Source organism: Syzygium oleosum, unplaced genomic scaffold, assembly GCF_021117445.2.
Source record: "Syzygium oleosum isolate NSW1041296 unplaced genomic scaffold, Sole_v2.1 Sole_v2.01, whole genome shotgun sequence".
Taxonomy (NCBI): Eukaryota; Viridiplantae; Streptophyta; class Magnoliopsida; order Myrtales; family Myrtaceae; genus Syzygium; species Syzygium oleosum.
In genome coordinates, this window is record NW_026607485.1 from 18,103,667 (window position 1) to 18,119,459 (window position 15,793).

Below are 15,793 nucleotides of genomic sequence, written 5' to 3' on the forward strand. Positions count from 1 at the left end.
CCGAAATTTTTAATTTGTCTAATATGGTTCTTGAACTTTTGATATATGTTCAATTTAGTCCTTGAAGTGTATGAAATTATTAAATGTTGTTCCTCAACTTTTAATTTATTTAATGTGGTTTATGAACTTTTGGTACATGTTCAATTTAGTCTTTAAACTGTATTGAAATGTTCAAATTTGTCCCTGAACTTGAATTAATGGATAGATAACATTGAATATTTTTATACAGTATAGGGACTAAATTGACCAAAAGTCCGGGGACCACATTAAACAAATTAAAAGTTGAGAGACGACGTTGCACATTAGGTTAAAGTGCGGGGACCACATTGCACATCTGAACAAAGTTTATGGACTATTTGTGTCATTATTCCTACCTTTTTTGAATAATCATGGTCAATCGATACTTAATTTGGACGCGCTTTTAAGTTACACGATTACTTTTGTCAATGGAAATAATATTGTACACCAATTACAAACGTACTTTTTAAAAAAAAAAAATATAATAGCGCAACGAAATCTCGAAGGTTTGAAATTTTGGACCTTATGCAATATGCTTTAATAAGTCCTAACTACGATTATTTTTGTCAGGTCAGCATTTTTTTGGATGGGCCGTTGGCCAATGGGGAAGTAGGTGACGAGAGCCTAACGTCAGCACGTGCGTCTTCCGCAGTCTGCCGCTGACTCTGCAACTCCTACAAAAGCTCCGTCGTCTCTGTGCATCTGGGAGTGATCGAGCGAGCTCTCGAACCGTTTCTTCTCCGTTCTCTTCTTGCACCGACGTCGAGCTAGACGACGGCGGCGATGGCTGCGTCGACGGTGAGGAGGATCAAGCTGGGGTCGCAGGGTCTCGAGGTCTCGGCGCAGGGGCTGGGCTGCATGGGGATGTCAGCCGCCTACGGCCCTCCCAAGTCCGAGCACGACATGATCGCGCTGCTCCACCACGCCGTCGGCTCCGGCGTCACCTTCCTCGACACCTCCGACATCTACGGCCCCCACACCAACGAGATCCTCCTCGGAAAGGTCAGTTTTCTTGGTTAAGGCTTGAGCGTGTTAAGGGTTGAGTGTGGTTTTCTTGATGGTGATTTGGTGTCGATTTTGAGCAGGCGCTGAAGGGAGGAGGGGTGAGACAGAAGGTGGAGTTGGCGACCAAGTTCGGGCTCGGCTTCGCGGACGGGAAGTGGGACGTCCGGGGCGATCCGGCGTACGTGAGGGCAGCTTGTGAGGGCAGCTTGAAGCGGCTCGACATCGATTGCATTGACCTCTACTACCAGCACCGTATCGACACTCGGGTCCCCATCGAAGTCACTGTACTGATCCTCGTTAAACCTTTGCCTCTCTGAGCCATATGATCAGTTGCTAAACTAGATTGGTGTTGATGATGAATGGTCGTGTTGTTAATGGTTTGTTGGATTTTATGACAGAAATTGAGTATTGCCTTGCCTTTTGACTTGTGAGATATTGTTAAATGAGGCTTAAGTTCAGTTGATAGTTGAGGTCGAGATACGGCACAAGGTTGTATCAGAGGTCGTGGAATTTAGTATTTTAGTGGCTGAATAGTGAGGGAACACATACAAATTTCTGGATCTTAACATGTAAGGTTCTTGACTGTTGTTGTTATGTTGTCTGAATATTCAAAGATTGGAGAGCTAAAGAAACTCGTTGAAGAGGGTAAAATCAAGTACATCGGTTTATCGGAGGCCTCTGCGTCAGCAATCAGAAGAGCACATGCTGTTCATCCCATCACAGCTGTGCAATTGGAGTGGTCGCTGTGGTCAAGAGATGTGGAGGCAGAGATCATTCCCACATGCAGGTAAGAAATCACTCCGTTGAAATTGTTTATGCAGTAACAACAGCTTTCTTCTGACTCTGCTCTTCCGCGACATTGTGACTAGGGAGCTTGGGATTGGAATCGTTGCATACAGTCCTTTAGGACGAGGATTCTTTTCTGTTGGTTCCAAGTTGTTGGAGAATCTCTCCAAGGATGACTTCAGACAGGTCTGTTTCTGCTAAACAACAAAATTAGATGCTGACAGTGACAGTCATTCTTATTAAAGTGCTGGATACTTACTTGTTCTTGTGGTATCCAGAAAAAGTATCTGGATGATATGAATAACAAATTTTTACTGTAAAATCATAATCAATAGCTTAATGAGCCTGAAAGGGCAATTTCCCGGATTCTCATGTTTCTGGAATGAACATATCTAGATTTATTTGTAAGTTCCTCTGTTTCTCAGCCTTCCCACCATTTTCTATTCACTATCGTTTTCCCACTTTCCACCCATCCTTTTTCTCTCATCTTCCTTTACAAGATTACGATATCTCCTCCATATAACTGACACCAGTATCCGGCCTCGGGCCTCCGTCCTTTTTTATACTCATCTTTCTTCACAAGGTAAATTGTATCTCAACACAACCCGTTCTTGAGTGAGGACTCCCTCACACCCTTATTATTGAAACTTTGGGATCAAGTTCCCATCTTTACATAGAACCAATTGTGGGTTACTGCCTGCAGCTAGTGTTTGACTAGTGATTGCACCAGGTGAAGTAGCTATTCTTTTTTAGCTAAATAGAGCCTTACTTCCGATAATAGTCTTTTACATATCATCTGGATTTGTGATTTCTTTCTTTTAAGTGTGATAAATGGATACCATCACACGTAGAAAACTTCGATTGTCGATTTTATTTTTGTTGTCACATTTTACATCAAAACCATCAGCCTTGCATGGTAGTTGCTAGTGCACTTACACTCCACATTTCGAATGGTTATGATCTTGAACTAGATATTCCAATCCTTTCAAGATAATCTTTTACTAATCATGCTCTCCACACAATGATTGCAAACTTCCAAATGCTTATCATATCAAGTAACAAGACAACCTGAGGGCATGCAATGCGATCACTTCTAGTATTGCTTGCGCTTGTTGCAGTAGAATTTTGTGTTAAAAAGAAAAAATGATAGTTGCTCAAATGCTCTCCGCTGAGACAGTTCTCTATGTCATGCAGATCCTACCAAGGTTCCAGCCAGAGAACTTGGCTCACAATGAAAAGTTGTTTGACCAAGTGAATGAAATTGCGCAAAGAAAGGGATGCACCCCATCGCAGTTAGCCCTCGCCTGGGTACACCACCAGGGCGATGATGTCTGCCCGATTCCCGGCACAACCAAGATCGAGAATTTCAACCAGAACATTGGAGCTCTGTCCGTGAAGCTTACACCGGAAGAGATGGCCGAGCTCGAATTGATTGCTTCTGCAGACAGTGTCAAGGGTGGCAGGTACCAGAGCGGCTTCTCTACATGGGAAAACTCCGACACTCCACCCCTTTCTTCATGGAAAGCTTCTTAGAAACTTGTCTGCTTCTGTCGCTGCATCTTTGATATGCGGAGTTTGAGCATTTGCTGCTAAAGTATTTTGAGGCTAATGTTGTGTGGCTGCTATAATTATGTGTAAGAAGAGAGTACTTCTTGTCCTGTAATGAGATCTGAACTTCAGAGAGAGTGTGACATTCAAGAAGATTATAGATGTGTAATAATAAGCTTACCGGGGAAAGATTACTCGGGAACACAGAGTGAGTTGAATACTAACCGAGCCCGCCGTGCTGATTTCATCGAAGTAACTTTTAGAATCCAGAAATCGAGATTTCGAGCAATTCGAACTCATTCATACATACTAGTGTCACGGCTCAGCAGTTCTTTGGCCGCAGAATAGCCCGTGCGGCGCCCGATTAACCGAGAACACTAGGCCAACCCTCTTTTTATAAATGTTCCTAAGAACATTATGGCGAATCGCATTCTCGTATTGCATCGTACCATACTCAGCTTAGCTAGGGCATCTAGTCCCTCAAGCAAGACACGCAGAATGTTTTAGGCACAAAAATTGGTTTCGGCCTACCATGGCCTCGTTAGGAAAGCGGTATCAGCTCCCGATCAGTTTGTGCACGAGAGGCTAACCCTGCCTTCAGATCACCTAAGGTATATTCATTCTAACCTAGAACTTCTAACACAAATTACCCTGACGTCACTCTCACGAACCATTTGTATTATCCTCTCTGCATCACTTACTCTTCATCCCGATAGCACCAATCCACTAATAAGGGTACGCGAGTATGAGAGAATCACGATCCGTGACATTCTCCCCCACTCAAGTCCATAATGCCCTCGTTGTGGGTTTGTCTATCGCTTTCCCACGTTTCCTGACCATCAATGCCACTCCCTGGGACTTACATGAATGACAACGCTCACCCAACGGATAATGCCACTCCACTCCTCTCCACTGGTATTGGAAGCTTCCCTCGATCAAAGCTGTTCGCAAGTCTCCAATCACTTGTGCTTCTTGACTGCACTCCCTTGGCAACACCTTCTTTCGCAAACTAGGCTTTTCCTGATCTCAGTGGGCCAATGGAGGGTTCTCCCCTTATCTGAAACTTGATAACATACCTCATCTTGAGATTTACCAATTGATCCATGAACGTTATTCCTATTCAGTGAGAAATTCGACTCCAACCTATGCCCCATTACCATCCTAGAAGTTAGACGATAGGACTAGGAATACCATAGGTTTTCCTTGAATCACCCACCTATTGGAGAGATCCTTGCTTTGATACCATTTGTCACGGGTCGGTAGTTCCTAAGTTGCGGAATAGCCCGTGCGGCACCCGGCGAACCGAAAACACCAGACTAGCCTTCTTTCCATAGTTGTTCCTAAGAATAGTACAGCGAATCATATCATTGTATCGTATCATACCACGCCTAGCTTAGCTTGGGTTCTAGTCCTTCGAGCAAGACACGCAAAACTCTTTAAGCACAACAATGGGTTTTGGCTTGCCATTGCCTCATCAAGAGAGCGGCATCAGCTCCCAACTAGTTTGTGCAGGGGAGAGCAACCCCGCTTTCATAACTCCTAAGAGAACTCCTAAGGTATATATATTTAGGGGTTTCAGGGTGGGTAGGGTCCAGAACTGGAACCTACCCTGTTATAATCGGTTTTCGAATTTTGGAACCTGAAACCTACCCTGTTTTTCCGGTCTGGTTCCAGGGTCTACCGAGAACCGTTTTTTTTTTCCTTTTCAGGTTTCATTTTTTCACACAGCATCTATGTTCAAGAATGCCACCACCTACGACCACAAAGACACTAACCGAGGGCCACCACCTACGACCATCTATGCACACAGCACGGAATAGGCGGAGACGAGATAAAACGAGAACAGAAGCGACGACATAATTCATCAGAGGAACAAAACAATACATGGGCACTCAGATTTGGCAAAATATGAAGAACATGAGGACGAAACTAGTTTAGGCATTTTGATGAACATATGGGGTGCACCGGCTAAGAGAGAAAAACCGAGCCGATTGAGGCTTCTGACTTGTGCTGGGACTCACGACAATCAACGAACAACAACCCAAAACATGGATAAGTACAGCGCAAGTGCCATAACTTTTGTACGGAGGACACTTAAGTGCCATAACTTTTTTTTGGCTCACTTGAGTGCTATGACTTTCAAAAAAATAATCACTTAAGTGCCACTTACGAGCTGGTAGTGAGAGCCCGAAACCGCGGCTTTTCCGGTCGAACGGTGACCTTCCTGGTGAGGCGAGCACCGCCAGCTTGAAGAGGGGGTGTCGGTGAATCATTCCATGACCTCTGTTCATCTCGAAATTTCTGTTTTAGCCTCCATTGACGAAGGTAAAAATGCTTCGTAGTCACACATTTATCGAGCCGATTTGTGTGACTACGAAGCATTTTTACCGTCGTCAACGGAGACTAAAACGGAAATTTCAAGACGAACGGAGGCCATAGAATGATTCACCAACACCCCCTCTTCAATCTGGTGGTGCTCGCCTCACCGGGAAGATCACCATTTGGCTGGAAAAGCCGCGGTTTCGGGCCCTCACGACCAACCCCTCTGACAAGCTGGTCGTGAGTGCCTGAAACCGCGGCTTTTTCGGTCGAACGGTGACCTTCTCGGCGAGGCGACCACCACTAGCTTGAAGAGGGGGTGTCGGTGAATCATTCCATGGCCTCCGTTCGTCTCGAAATATCCGTTTTAGCCTCCGTTGACGAAGGTAAAAATGCTTCATAGTCACACAAATCGGTTCGATAAATTGTGACTAAGAAGCATTTTTACCTTCGTCAACGGAGGCTAAAACGGAAATTTCGAGACGAACGGAGGCCATGGAATGATTCACCGACACCCCCTCTTCAAGCTGGTGGTGCTCGCCTCACCGGGAAGGTCACCGTTCGACCGGAAAAGCCGCGGTTTCGGGCCCTCACGACCAGCTCGTAAGTGGCACTTAAGTGATCATTTTTTTGAAAGTTATGGCACTCAAGTGAGCCAAAAAAAAGTTATAGCACTTAAGTGTCATTCATACAAAATTTATGGCACTTGCTCTGTACTTACTCCACCCAAAACACCAACACACAGACGGAGGGGCTGGGACTCGCACGAACCGGACAACGATGAAGTCCGGTCTAGCGAGCCTGAAACAAGGCACGAAAAGGGGTTGGCTGCACGTCCCTACCCAGATTTGGCCAAAAAGGCGCTGGCGACGAGAGGCGACAAGCTGGGTTGCGTTCCTGCGATGATTGAGAAGGCGACGAGCTGGGTTGCGTTCTTGCGGGTCGCGGCGCGCCGGCGACGAGAGACGATGAGCTAGGTTGCGTTCCTGCGATCGTGCGGCGACTGAGAAAGCGACTCGCAAAGAGAGAGATTAAGTGAGACAGAGGAGGCGCTTGCAACTTTAGTCTAAAGCGATGTTAGGGTTTTTTTTACATTAACTTAAAACCAGTTCTAAAACCGGTCCGGTTCCCGAGTGGGTATGCTTATGGTGTTGTAATATTAGCTTGGTCGTGCGGAATTCTACTATCCCGCGTCTTGGTTGTCTTTTTTTCGGGGAAATTTAGGGTTTTTCTTGTGTTGATTTGGTGTGGATTTTGAGCAGGCGCTGAAGGAAGGGGTGAGACAGACGGTGGAATTGGCGACCAAGTTTGGAATCAGCTTTGCGGACGGGAAGGCGGAGGTCCGGGGCGATCCGGCATATGTGAGGGCAGCTTGCGAGGCCAGCTTGAAGCGGCTCGACGTCGATTGCATCGACCTCTTCTACCAACACCGTATCAACTCTCACGTCCCCATCGAAGTCACAGTATGGATCCTCTCATGGAAACCGTTCCCTCTTTTAAGACTTTCTCCGAGCCGTATGATCAGTTGCTAAACTAGATTAGTGGTGATGATGCATCCTCATGGTGTTAAAAGTTTGTTCGATTTTGTGGAAGAGATTAACTGCTTGTAAGATACTGTTAACTGAGACTTAAGTTCAGTTGATTGTTGAGGTCCAGATGCGGCACGATGTTGTTAAAGAGGTCGTGGAATTTAGTAATTTTAGTGGCTGAGTTTGTCTTATGGGCATCTCTTGCAAGTTAAGGGTCAACGAGCATGAAAATTATTTGAAATGTTCCTTTGAGATGAAAGTGCTATGAGGTCATCCTAATTTAGATACGAGGATCACATTGAAAGTTGTTCCTGGACTTTCTGTGGAGAGTTGATTCTTGACATGTCATTGTGAAATATGAAAAATACTTGGAATACTTCTTTTATTTGCCCTCTTCAGTGATAAATTAGAGAAATCTATCCCCGTTAACTTAATGCCTAGCAACTTTTTTGTTGTTTTTAGATGCATAAAGATTGACTGATCTTTGTTGTGTTGTCATGTGAATGTTCAAAGATTGGAGAGCTAAAGAAACTCGTTGAAGAGGGTAAAATCAAGTACATCGGTTTATCCGAGGCCTCTGCGTCAACAATCAGGAGAGCGCATGCTGCTCATCCCATCACAGCTGTGCAATTGGAGTGGTTGCTGTGGACAAGAGACGTGGAAGCAGAGATCGTTCCCACATGCAGGTAGATAACCACTCTGTTAATTTGTTGATCCAGTAACAGCAGCTTTCTTCTGACTCTGCTCTTCCTTTAAATTGTTACTAGGGAGCTTGGCATTGGAATCGTTGCATACAGTCCTTTAGGACGTGGATTCTTTTCCGTTGGCTCCAAGTTATTGGAGAATTTCACTGAGAACGACTTTAGACGGGTTTGTTTCTGCTGATCAGCATAACTAGATGCTCACAGTAACGGTCATTCTTGTTGAAGTGCAGGGAACTACGAGTTCTTGTGGTATTCAGAAAAAGTACCTGGATGGGATGGATAACAATTGGTGACACAAATGCTTTATATTCTTATGTGTCCTCTCCAGCACTAGCCCTACACCCACCTCTCTGATTCTTAATTAGCGTAAAATCATAATTAATGGCTTAATGAGCCTGAAAGATGCAGTGTAATATTTGCCTCTTCTTTTGACCAGGTCAAAAGACTTAGGCTGAAGGAAAAAAAGAAAAGAAAAGTCAAAAAGTGAAGATAAAAGGAAGAAGCAGCGGCTGGGCGGGAAAACAGAAGAGAAAAACAGAGGAGAAGAAAAGGAAAAAGGAGAGGAGAAAGGGAAGAAGAGAAAGGGAGGGTTTGTGCGCGCGGGTCCTCGCCGAGCCGTTCCGACTAAGTAACGCAACGACTAGTAAGTACTCGCAACCCTCGTTAGTCCTATCGGAATAATTTTTCGATTAGGGCTCGGAAATAAGAGTTATGTGGATTTGAGCTGCGTAGTCCAATTTTTGGGTTGTCAAGTCTTAAATATCCATGAAAATGAAAGATTATGGTGTTGTGGGGCTGTGCGTTTTGACGGATATCGATTCGGAGTTACGGTTTGTCCGGAATCAAATTTTGAAGTTGAGAGCATAATCTGGAATTTCGTGAACAGTACTTTCCAGGGCTTTGATTGTTGTTTTTGGGCTGTTGTTTGGGTTGGCTGTGTTGGGACATCCATAGTATGCTGGATGGGTTTCGTTTTGACTATAAGAGCGCGCAAAACGGAGTCCGGTGGAGGAAGTTATGGCGCGTGGAAATTTGCCGCGCGAGTTGTTCGTTGTGGTTGGCATTAGATTTTTTCCATTGAGCAAGCCGTCGTAAGCTCGTGGGTGTCGGATTATTGGCTAGTTAACCTTAGCTTATTCGAGTCGCGCGTTAGGGGTAAGTATTACTCGGTTTTGATTCGTTTTTCCGTATGTTTGATAGGATTTTGGAACCGTCGGCTCAAGTATCACATATGGGTTAGTTGTGGATTACCAGGTGAGGGACATTATATCTTCTATGAATTTACAAATTCATATTTTGATAATGAGATATAATTTTTAATACAGTGGAGCATGTTTTCTGCATAAATTGGATCGATCATTTACTACCTTTTGTCGATTGTGAAATGAGTTGAAAAGTCTGATGACGTTATTGAAATGAAGCTTTTGTGAATGCTTATATTAAAGGTTTTGTGAAGAGGATTAGCCGAGGGCTATTCTTGTTGTGAAATGTTTTGTGAAATGGATTTATTGGTATTGATTATGGATTTCTAGATTGAGTTATAAGTTGCTGCTGCTCGTATTACTATGTTGAGAACCCGTTGAGGGGGGAGTATGCATACTGTCAGGATATCCTTCTGGGTCGAACCGCCGGCTTATAATAGGTGGTAGACCTTGCCAAGAGGGTTAAACTTGGTCGCCTTTGTCACGGCGTTAAACTTGACCATAGTTTGATTACGAGCATGAGATTGGTTGATGGATTGACCATCAACGTGTTATGTGATGAGACTAGTCAATGGATAGACCATTGATGATTGGCTATTGTTGTTAAGTGAGTTTTTATTGAGAAATCTGATACGAATGACTTTTATTGAAAAGTTATTATACCTTTGAGATATTTTTGGTTATATTGTACATTGAGTTTGAGTTATGAGCTGTGATATTTTTATGCTATTGCACAGTAATTGTTCGACCCACTTAGAAGAAATATGTTACTCACTGAGCCGTGGTAGCTCACCCCTTATCTTACATACCTTTCAGGTTCTTCTGCTGGCCGCAAGTAGGGCGTGAGCGGGCGTTAGTCGGAGGATTTCTTTTTGATTGTGGGATTTTGGGTACGTTGTACATATTGACGTTGAGCTATTGGAATAGTTTTTTTGTTGGATTTGTATATATCCTTTTGATGGTTTTAGAAAGCTCTGATGTTTTCGAGTCTTGTTTAAGTTTAGGCTGCGTCCTTTGGGTGAAAGGACGGCCGTGTTACGATCCCGTTTTGGTTGTATTCGGGGTGTGACATTTGTTGGTATCAGAGCAATAGGTTATGATTTTTGAGTGGGACGTTGTGAGATTGTGTGATAGACTTTAATGCGTTAGTTTTAGATACTAAGGTGTATTCTTGATTCTGGATTTAGGTAATCATGAGTTCCGACTCGGAGCCGCTCATCTCTTTTCGTAAGAATAAGGGAAAGAGAGCCATCACCTTTGACTCGAGAGATGTGCCTCGAGGTCAGAGAGTAAGGTCTCCGACAAGAAGGCGAGATGACGTAGGAGCAGACTCGCAAGAAATAAGAGTGGAAAGTCAACAGCCAAGGGCCCAAGACGTTGTAGTTGAAGCTGGTGAACCTGGGAGTGGCAGAGGCTACACCTTTGCCCAGTTTAGAAAGTCAAAGCCGCCCACTTATGATGGGAAAACTGATCCTCTTGTAGCTGAGCGATGGATTAGGAAGATAGAGGGAATATTCAGAGTTGAAGAAGTTCCGAATGACAAGAAGGTGGACTTTGCCACCCAATATTTGGAAGGTGAAGTTGAGTATTGGTGGGAAGGAAAGAGGTCCACTCTTGGAGATGAAGATGCTACTATTTCTTGGAAGTACTTCAAGGAAGCGTTCAATGCCCAGTTCTTTCCAAAATCCTTCCAAGCAAAGATGAAGGGCGATTTTCTGCATATATCGCAAGGTGATTCTTCTGTTTTAGATTATGCGGGTCGCTTCAATCAGATGAGCAGGTTTGCGGGGCATTTTATGGCTAATGAGAAGGAGAAAGCTGAACATTTTTTGAGAGGACTTCGACCTGAGATTCGTTTTACATTCGCATCTCTTTTACTCACCACTTATGAGGATGTCTTGGAGCGAGTAATTAAGATTGAACAAGAGATCATGGAGAGTGGTACCCAGGGTATTCCTCAGCCCAAGAGGCCGAAGTTCACTAATTTCCAAGAGATTCGTATTCGTGACAACAACAAGCAAAGAAGCACTAGTAGGTTTGAAAGGGGGAAGAGTCAAACTGTTCAGGGTGCTTGCGTTACTTGTGGAAAATATCATAGTGGCCAATGCTATTGGAAGCGGGGAACTTGTTTTCTATGTGGGAAGATGGGACACATGCGGCAGAATTGTCCAATGCAGAGAGATACTCCAGCAGGTAGTAGATTATGCTTTGTTTGTGGACAGCCTGGTCATATAGCTCGCTTTTGTTCCATGAGGAAGGATGTTCCCTCAGTTGGTAGACCCCAAGAGAATCAGCCAAGACAGAGGGCGACAGGGAAGGTTTATGCGATGACGGAAGAGGATGCGGCAGCATCTAACACAGTAGTTGCCGGTAATATCTCAATTACCTCACAATATGCTTATGCATTGTTTGACCCTGGTGCTACGCATTCTTTCATTTCAACTGAATTCGCAACGAAACTTGATATGCTACCTGATCCTCTTGAATATGAATTGCGTATTGAGACTCCTACGGGTGACTTCGTTATGGTGGACCGTGTATTTAAGCAATGTATGCTTTTGGTCGATAATGCTCAAATGCCTGGAGATTTGATGTTGTTGAATATTCGAGATTTTGATGTTATTTTAGGGATGGATTGGCTATCAACATATCATGCTACTGTTGATTGTCATTCAAAGAAAGTTACCTTTCGACTCCCAAATGAGCCCGAATTTTCTTTTTCGGGAAGTTGTAAGGGTACTTTTCCAAGATTAATATCGGCAGTGCAAGCGAGGAAGCTTCTAAGGAAAGGTGGTTATGGATATCTAGCTTGCGTAAAAGATACCAGTAAAGAAGTTGTGAAACTGGAAAATGTTCCAGTTGTTAGAGAATTTCCTGATGTGTTTCCTGAGGATTTGCCCGGCTTGCCACCCGATAGAGAGATTGAGTTCTCTATTGATCTGATGCCTAGTACAGGACCTATCTCGAAGGCACCATATCGGATGGCACCATCTGAATTGAAAGAATTGAAAACACAGCTACAGGAATTATTGGATAAGGGCTTTATTAGGCCCAGCGTCTCGCCTTGGGGAGCTCCAGTCCTATTTGTGAAAAAGAAGGACGGTAGCATGCGGCTTTGTATAGATTACCGTGAACTCAACAAGGTAACGATCAAGAATAAATATCCTTTGCCACGGATTGATGATTTGTTTGATCAACTTCAGGGAGCTCGGGTATTTTCTAAGATCGACCTTCGGTCTGGATATCATCAATTGAAAATTAAAGCAGATGATGTATCTAAAACTGCTTTCAGAACGAGGTATGGGCATTACGAATTTCTTGTCATGCCTTTTGGATTGACAAATGCGCCTGCTGCTTTTATGGATTTGATGAACAGGATATTCAAACATTACCTCGACCAATTCATTATGGTGTTCATTGATGATATCCTGGTGTACTCGAGGAGTTTGGAGGAGCACGAACAACACTTGAAGCTTGTCTTGCAGACCTTGCGTGAGCAGAAATTGTTTGCTAAATTCAGTAAGTGCGCTTTCTGGCTTGATCATATTGAGTTCTTGGGTCATGTTATCTCGAAGAATGGCATCGCAGTTGACCCAAAGAAAGTTGAAGCGGTTGTTCAGTGGAATCGCCCTACCAATGTAACAGAAGTGAAAAGTTTTCTTGGACTAGCTGGCTATTACAGGAGATTTGTGGAGGGATTCTCCAAAATAGCTGGTCCACTTACTCGCCTAACTCAAAAGGGAGTTAAGTTTGTATGGTCTGATCAGTGTGAGCGCAGTTTTCAAGAATTGAAAAGGCGGTTAGTGACGGCTCCCATATTAACCTTACCTTTAGGAACCAGTGGCTTCACAATTTATTGTGACGCATCTAAAGAAGGTTTAGGGTGCGTTCTTATGCAGGACGATAAAGTGGTGGCCTATGCTTCTAGAGAGTTGAAGACACATGAAAGGAACTACCCCACTCATGATCTTGAATTAGCAGCAGTTGTATTTGCTTTGAAAATATGGCGACACTACGTGTATGGTGAGAAATGTGAGGTCTTTACTGATCACAAGAGTTTGAAGTACATCTTTACTCAGAAAGAATTGAACATGAGGCAGAGGAGATGGTTAGAACTCTTGAAGGATTATGACTTATCCATCAATTATCACCCAGGTAAGGCAAATGTAGTAGCGGATGCCTTAAGTCGTAAATTTTCTGGAAACATGGCAATGTTGCTCACTTCTCAGCAACCTATCCTTGAGGATATGAGGAAGCTAGATTTGGAGGTGTTTGTGCATCAATTAGGTGCTCAGATAGCTAATCTTCGAGTACAACCGACATTGATCGACAAAATTAAGGCTAAACAGAATGATGATTCTCAGTTGGGAAAGATCAAAGAAGGCGTAGAAACTGGGAGACAGTCGGATTTTAGTATTCATGTAGATGGGTCATTGAGGTTTCGTGGTCGGCTATGTATTCCTGATGATCCTGAGTTAAAAAAGGAAATATTGCAGGAAGCTCACAGCACTAAATACTCGATTCATCCAGGAAGTACTAAGATGTATAGAGATTTGAGAGGACATTTCTGGTGGGTCAACATGAAGAAAGACATTGTAAAGTTTGTCGATCAATGCCTGGTTTGTCAGCAAGTAAAGATTGAACATCAGAAATCAGGTGAACAACTACATCCACTTGAGATACCTAAGTGGAAATGGGAGCATATTACCATGGACTTTATCGTCGATTTACCGAGAACGCCAAGCGGTAAGAATGCTATATGGGTGATTGTCGACCGGTTGACTAAATCGGCACACTTTTTATCGTATCGATTTGGCCTTTCACTTGAAGACATGGCTAAGCGATACATCAATGAGATAGTGAGACTTCATGGGGTTCCAGTGAGCATAGTTTCTGATCGAGATCCTAGGTTTGTATCCAACTTCTGGAAGAGCTTGCAAGGGGCGTTGGGTACTAAACTCAACTTCAGTACGGCTTTTCATCCACAGACAGACGGGCAATCGGAGAGAACGATTCAGACGTTAGAGGATATGCTACGATCTTGTGCTATTAACTTTGGTGGTTCATGGGATGACCATCTGCACTTGGCAGAATTCTCCTATAATAACAGCTACCATTCCAGTATTAAGATGGCACCTTTTGAAGCAATGTATGGTCGAAAATGCAGAAGTCCGGTTTGTTGGGACGATGTTGGTGAGAAGAGGTTGACTGGCCTTGAGTTTATACAACAATCAGAAGAAAAAGTCAGGTTGATTCGAGAGCGACTGAAAACAGCTCAAAGCCTTCAGAAAAGCTATGCAGACCTTAAAAGGCGCAAGATAGAATTTGATGTGGGAGATCACGTGTTTCTAAAGGTTTCACCTATGAAAGGTGTTATGAGATTTGGCACTCGCCGGAAACTAAGTCCAAGATATGTGGGACCGTTCTCGATATTGGAGAAGATTGGTGAAGTTGCTTATAAACTGGCCTTGCCACCAGCGTTATCTGGAGTTCATAATGTATTCCATGTATCTTTATTGCGAAAATATGTGCCAAATCCTGAACACGTATTTGATTTCACTCCTTTGAGGTTAAGAGAAAACCTGACATATGAAGAACAGCCTATTCGCATTGTGGATAAAAAAGAGCAAGTGCTGCGGCGACGTATAATCCCTTATGTGAAAATTCAATGGCAAAATCATACTGAGAGAGAGGCCACATGGGAGCTTGAGGAAGAAGCAAGAAACAAATACCCTCATTTGTTTGAAAGTTAAGGTAAGGCTAAATTTCGAGGACGAAATTTTTTTAAGGAGGGTAGAATGTAATATTTGCCTCTTCTTTTGACCAGGTCAAAAGACTTAGGCTGAAGGAAATAAAAAAAAAGAAAAGAAAAGTCAAAAAGTGAAGATAAAAGGAAGAAGCAGCGGCTGGTCGGGAAAACAGAAGAGAAAAACAGAGGAGAAGAAAAGGAAAAAGGAGAGGAGAAAGGGAAGAAGAGAAAGGGAGGGTTTGTGCGCGCGGGTCCTCGCCGAGCCGTTCCGACTAAGTAACGCAACGACTAGTAAGTACTCGCAACCCTCGTTAGTCCTATCGGAATAATTTTTCGATTAGGGCTCGGAAATAAGAGTTATGTGGATTTGAGCTGCGTAGTCCAATTTTTGGGTTGTCAAGTCTTAAATATCCATGAAAATGAAAGATTATGGTGTTGTGGGGCTGTGCGTTTTGACGGATATCGATTCGGAGTTACGGTTTGTCCGGAATCAAATTTTGAAGTTGAGAGCATAATCTGGAATTTCGTGAACAGTACTTTCCAGGGCTTTGATTGTTGTTTTTGGGCTGTTGTTTGGGTTGGCTGTGTTGGGACATCCATAGTATGCTGGATTGGTTTCGTTTTGACTATAAGAGCGCGCAAAACGGAGTCCGGTGGAGGAAGTTATGGCGCGTGGAAATTTGCCGCGCGAGTTGTTCGTTGTGGTTGGCATTAGATTTTTTCCATTGAGCAAGCCGTCGTAAGCTCGTGGGTGTCGGATTATTGGCTAGTTAGCCTTAGCTTATTCGAGTCGCGCGTTAGGGGTAAGTATTACTCGGTTTTGATTCGTTTTTCCGTATGTTTGATAGGATTTTGGAACCGTCGGCTCAAGTATCACATATGGGTTAGTTGTGGATTACCAGATGAGGGACATTATATCTTCTATGAATTTAC

The 15,793-nt window shown here is 43.6% G+C and overlaps 1 protein-coding gene and 1 long non-coding RNA gene across 5 annotated transcripts in view; both read left to right on the forward strand.

Annotated features, from left to right (window-relative positions):
* Nucleotides 1-15,793, forward strand: part of LOC130134533 (probable aldo-keto reductase 2) — a 51,531-nt gene that overhangs the window by 33,447 nt on the left and 2,291 nt on the right. Inside the window, exons 1-5 of one of the 3 annotated variants that reach the window (XM_056311035.1) lie at nucleotides 708-1,020; nucleotides 1,104-1,307; nucleotides 1,638-1,810; nucleotides 1,893-1,995; nucleotides 3,004-3,559. In XM_056311035.1, coding sequence (XP_056167010.1) covers nucleotides 802-1,020; nucleotides 1,104-1,307; nucleotides 1,638-1,810; nucleotides 1,893-1,995; nucleotides 3,004-3,342 — 1,038 coding nt within the window. In that variant the 5' untranslated portion in view covers nucleotides 708-801 and the 3' untranslated portion in view covers nucleotides 3,343-3,559. Of the gene's footprint in view, nucleotides 1-707; nucleotides 1,021-1,103; nucleotides 1,308-1,637; nucleotides 1,811-1,892; nucleotides 1,996-3,003; nucleotides 3,560-6,938; nucleotides 7,140-7,718; nucleotides 7,892-7,972; nucleotides 8,076-15,793 lie in introns of those variants that run through there. The other 2 variants (XM_056311029.1, XM_056311038.1) reach the window with 2 other exon arrangements.
* Nucleotides 8,433-10,189, forward strand: LOC130138097 (uncharacterized). 2 transcript variants are annotated; one of them, XR_008816500.1, is made up of 4 exons: nucleotides 8,433-8,552; nucleotides 9,110-9,163; nucleotides 9,928-10,001; nucleotides 10,116-10,189. It is a non-coding gene; the product is annotated as an uncharacterized LOC130138097 (long non-coding RNA). The 2 variants fall into 2 exon arrangements; XR_008816499.1 differs by having other exon boundaries at nucleotides 10,080-10,183.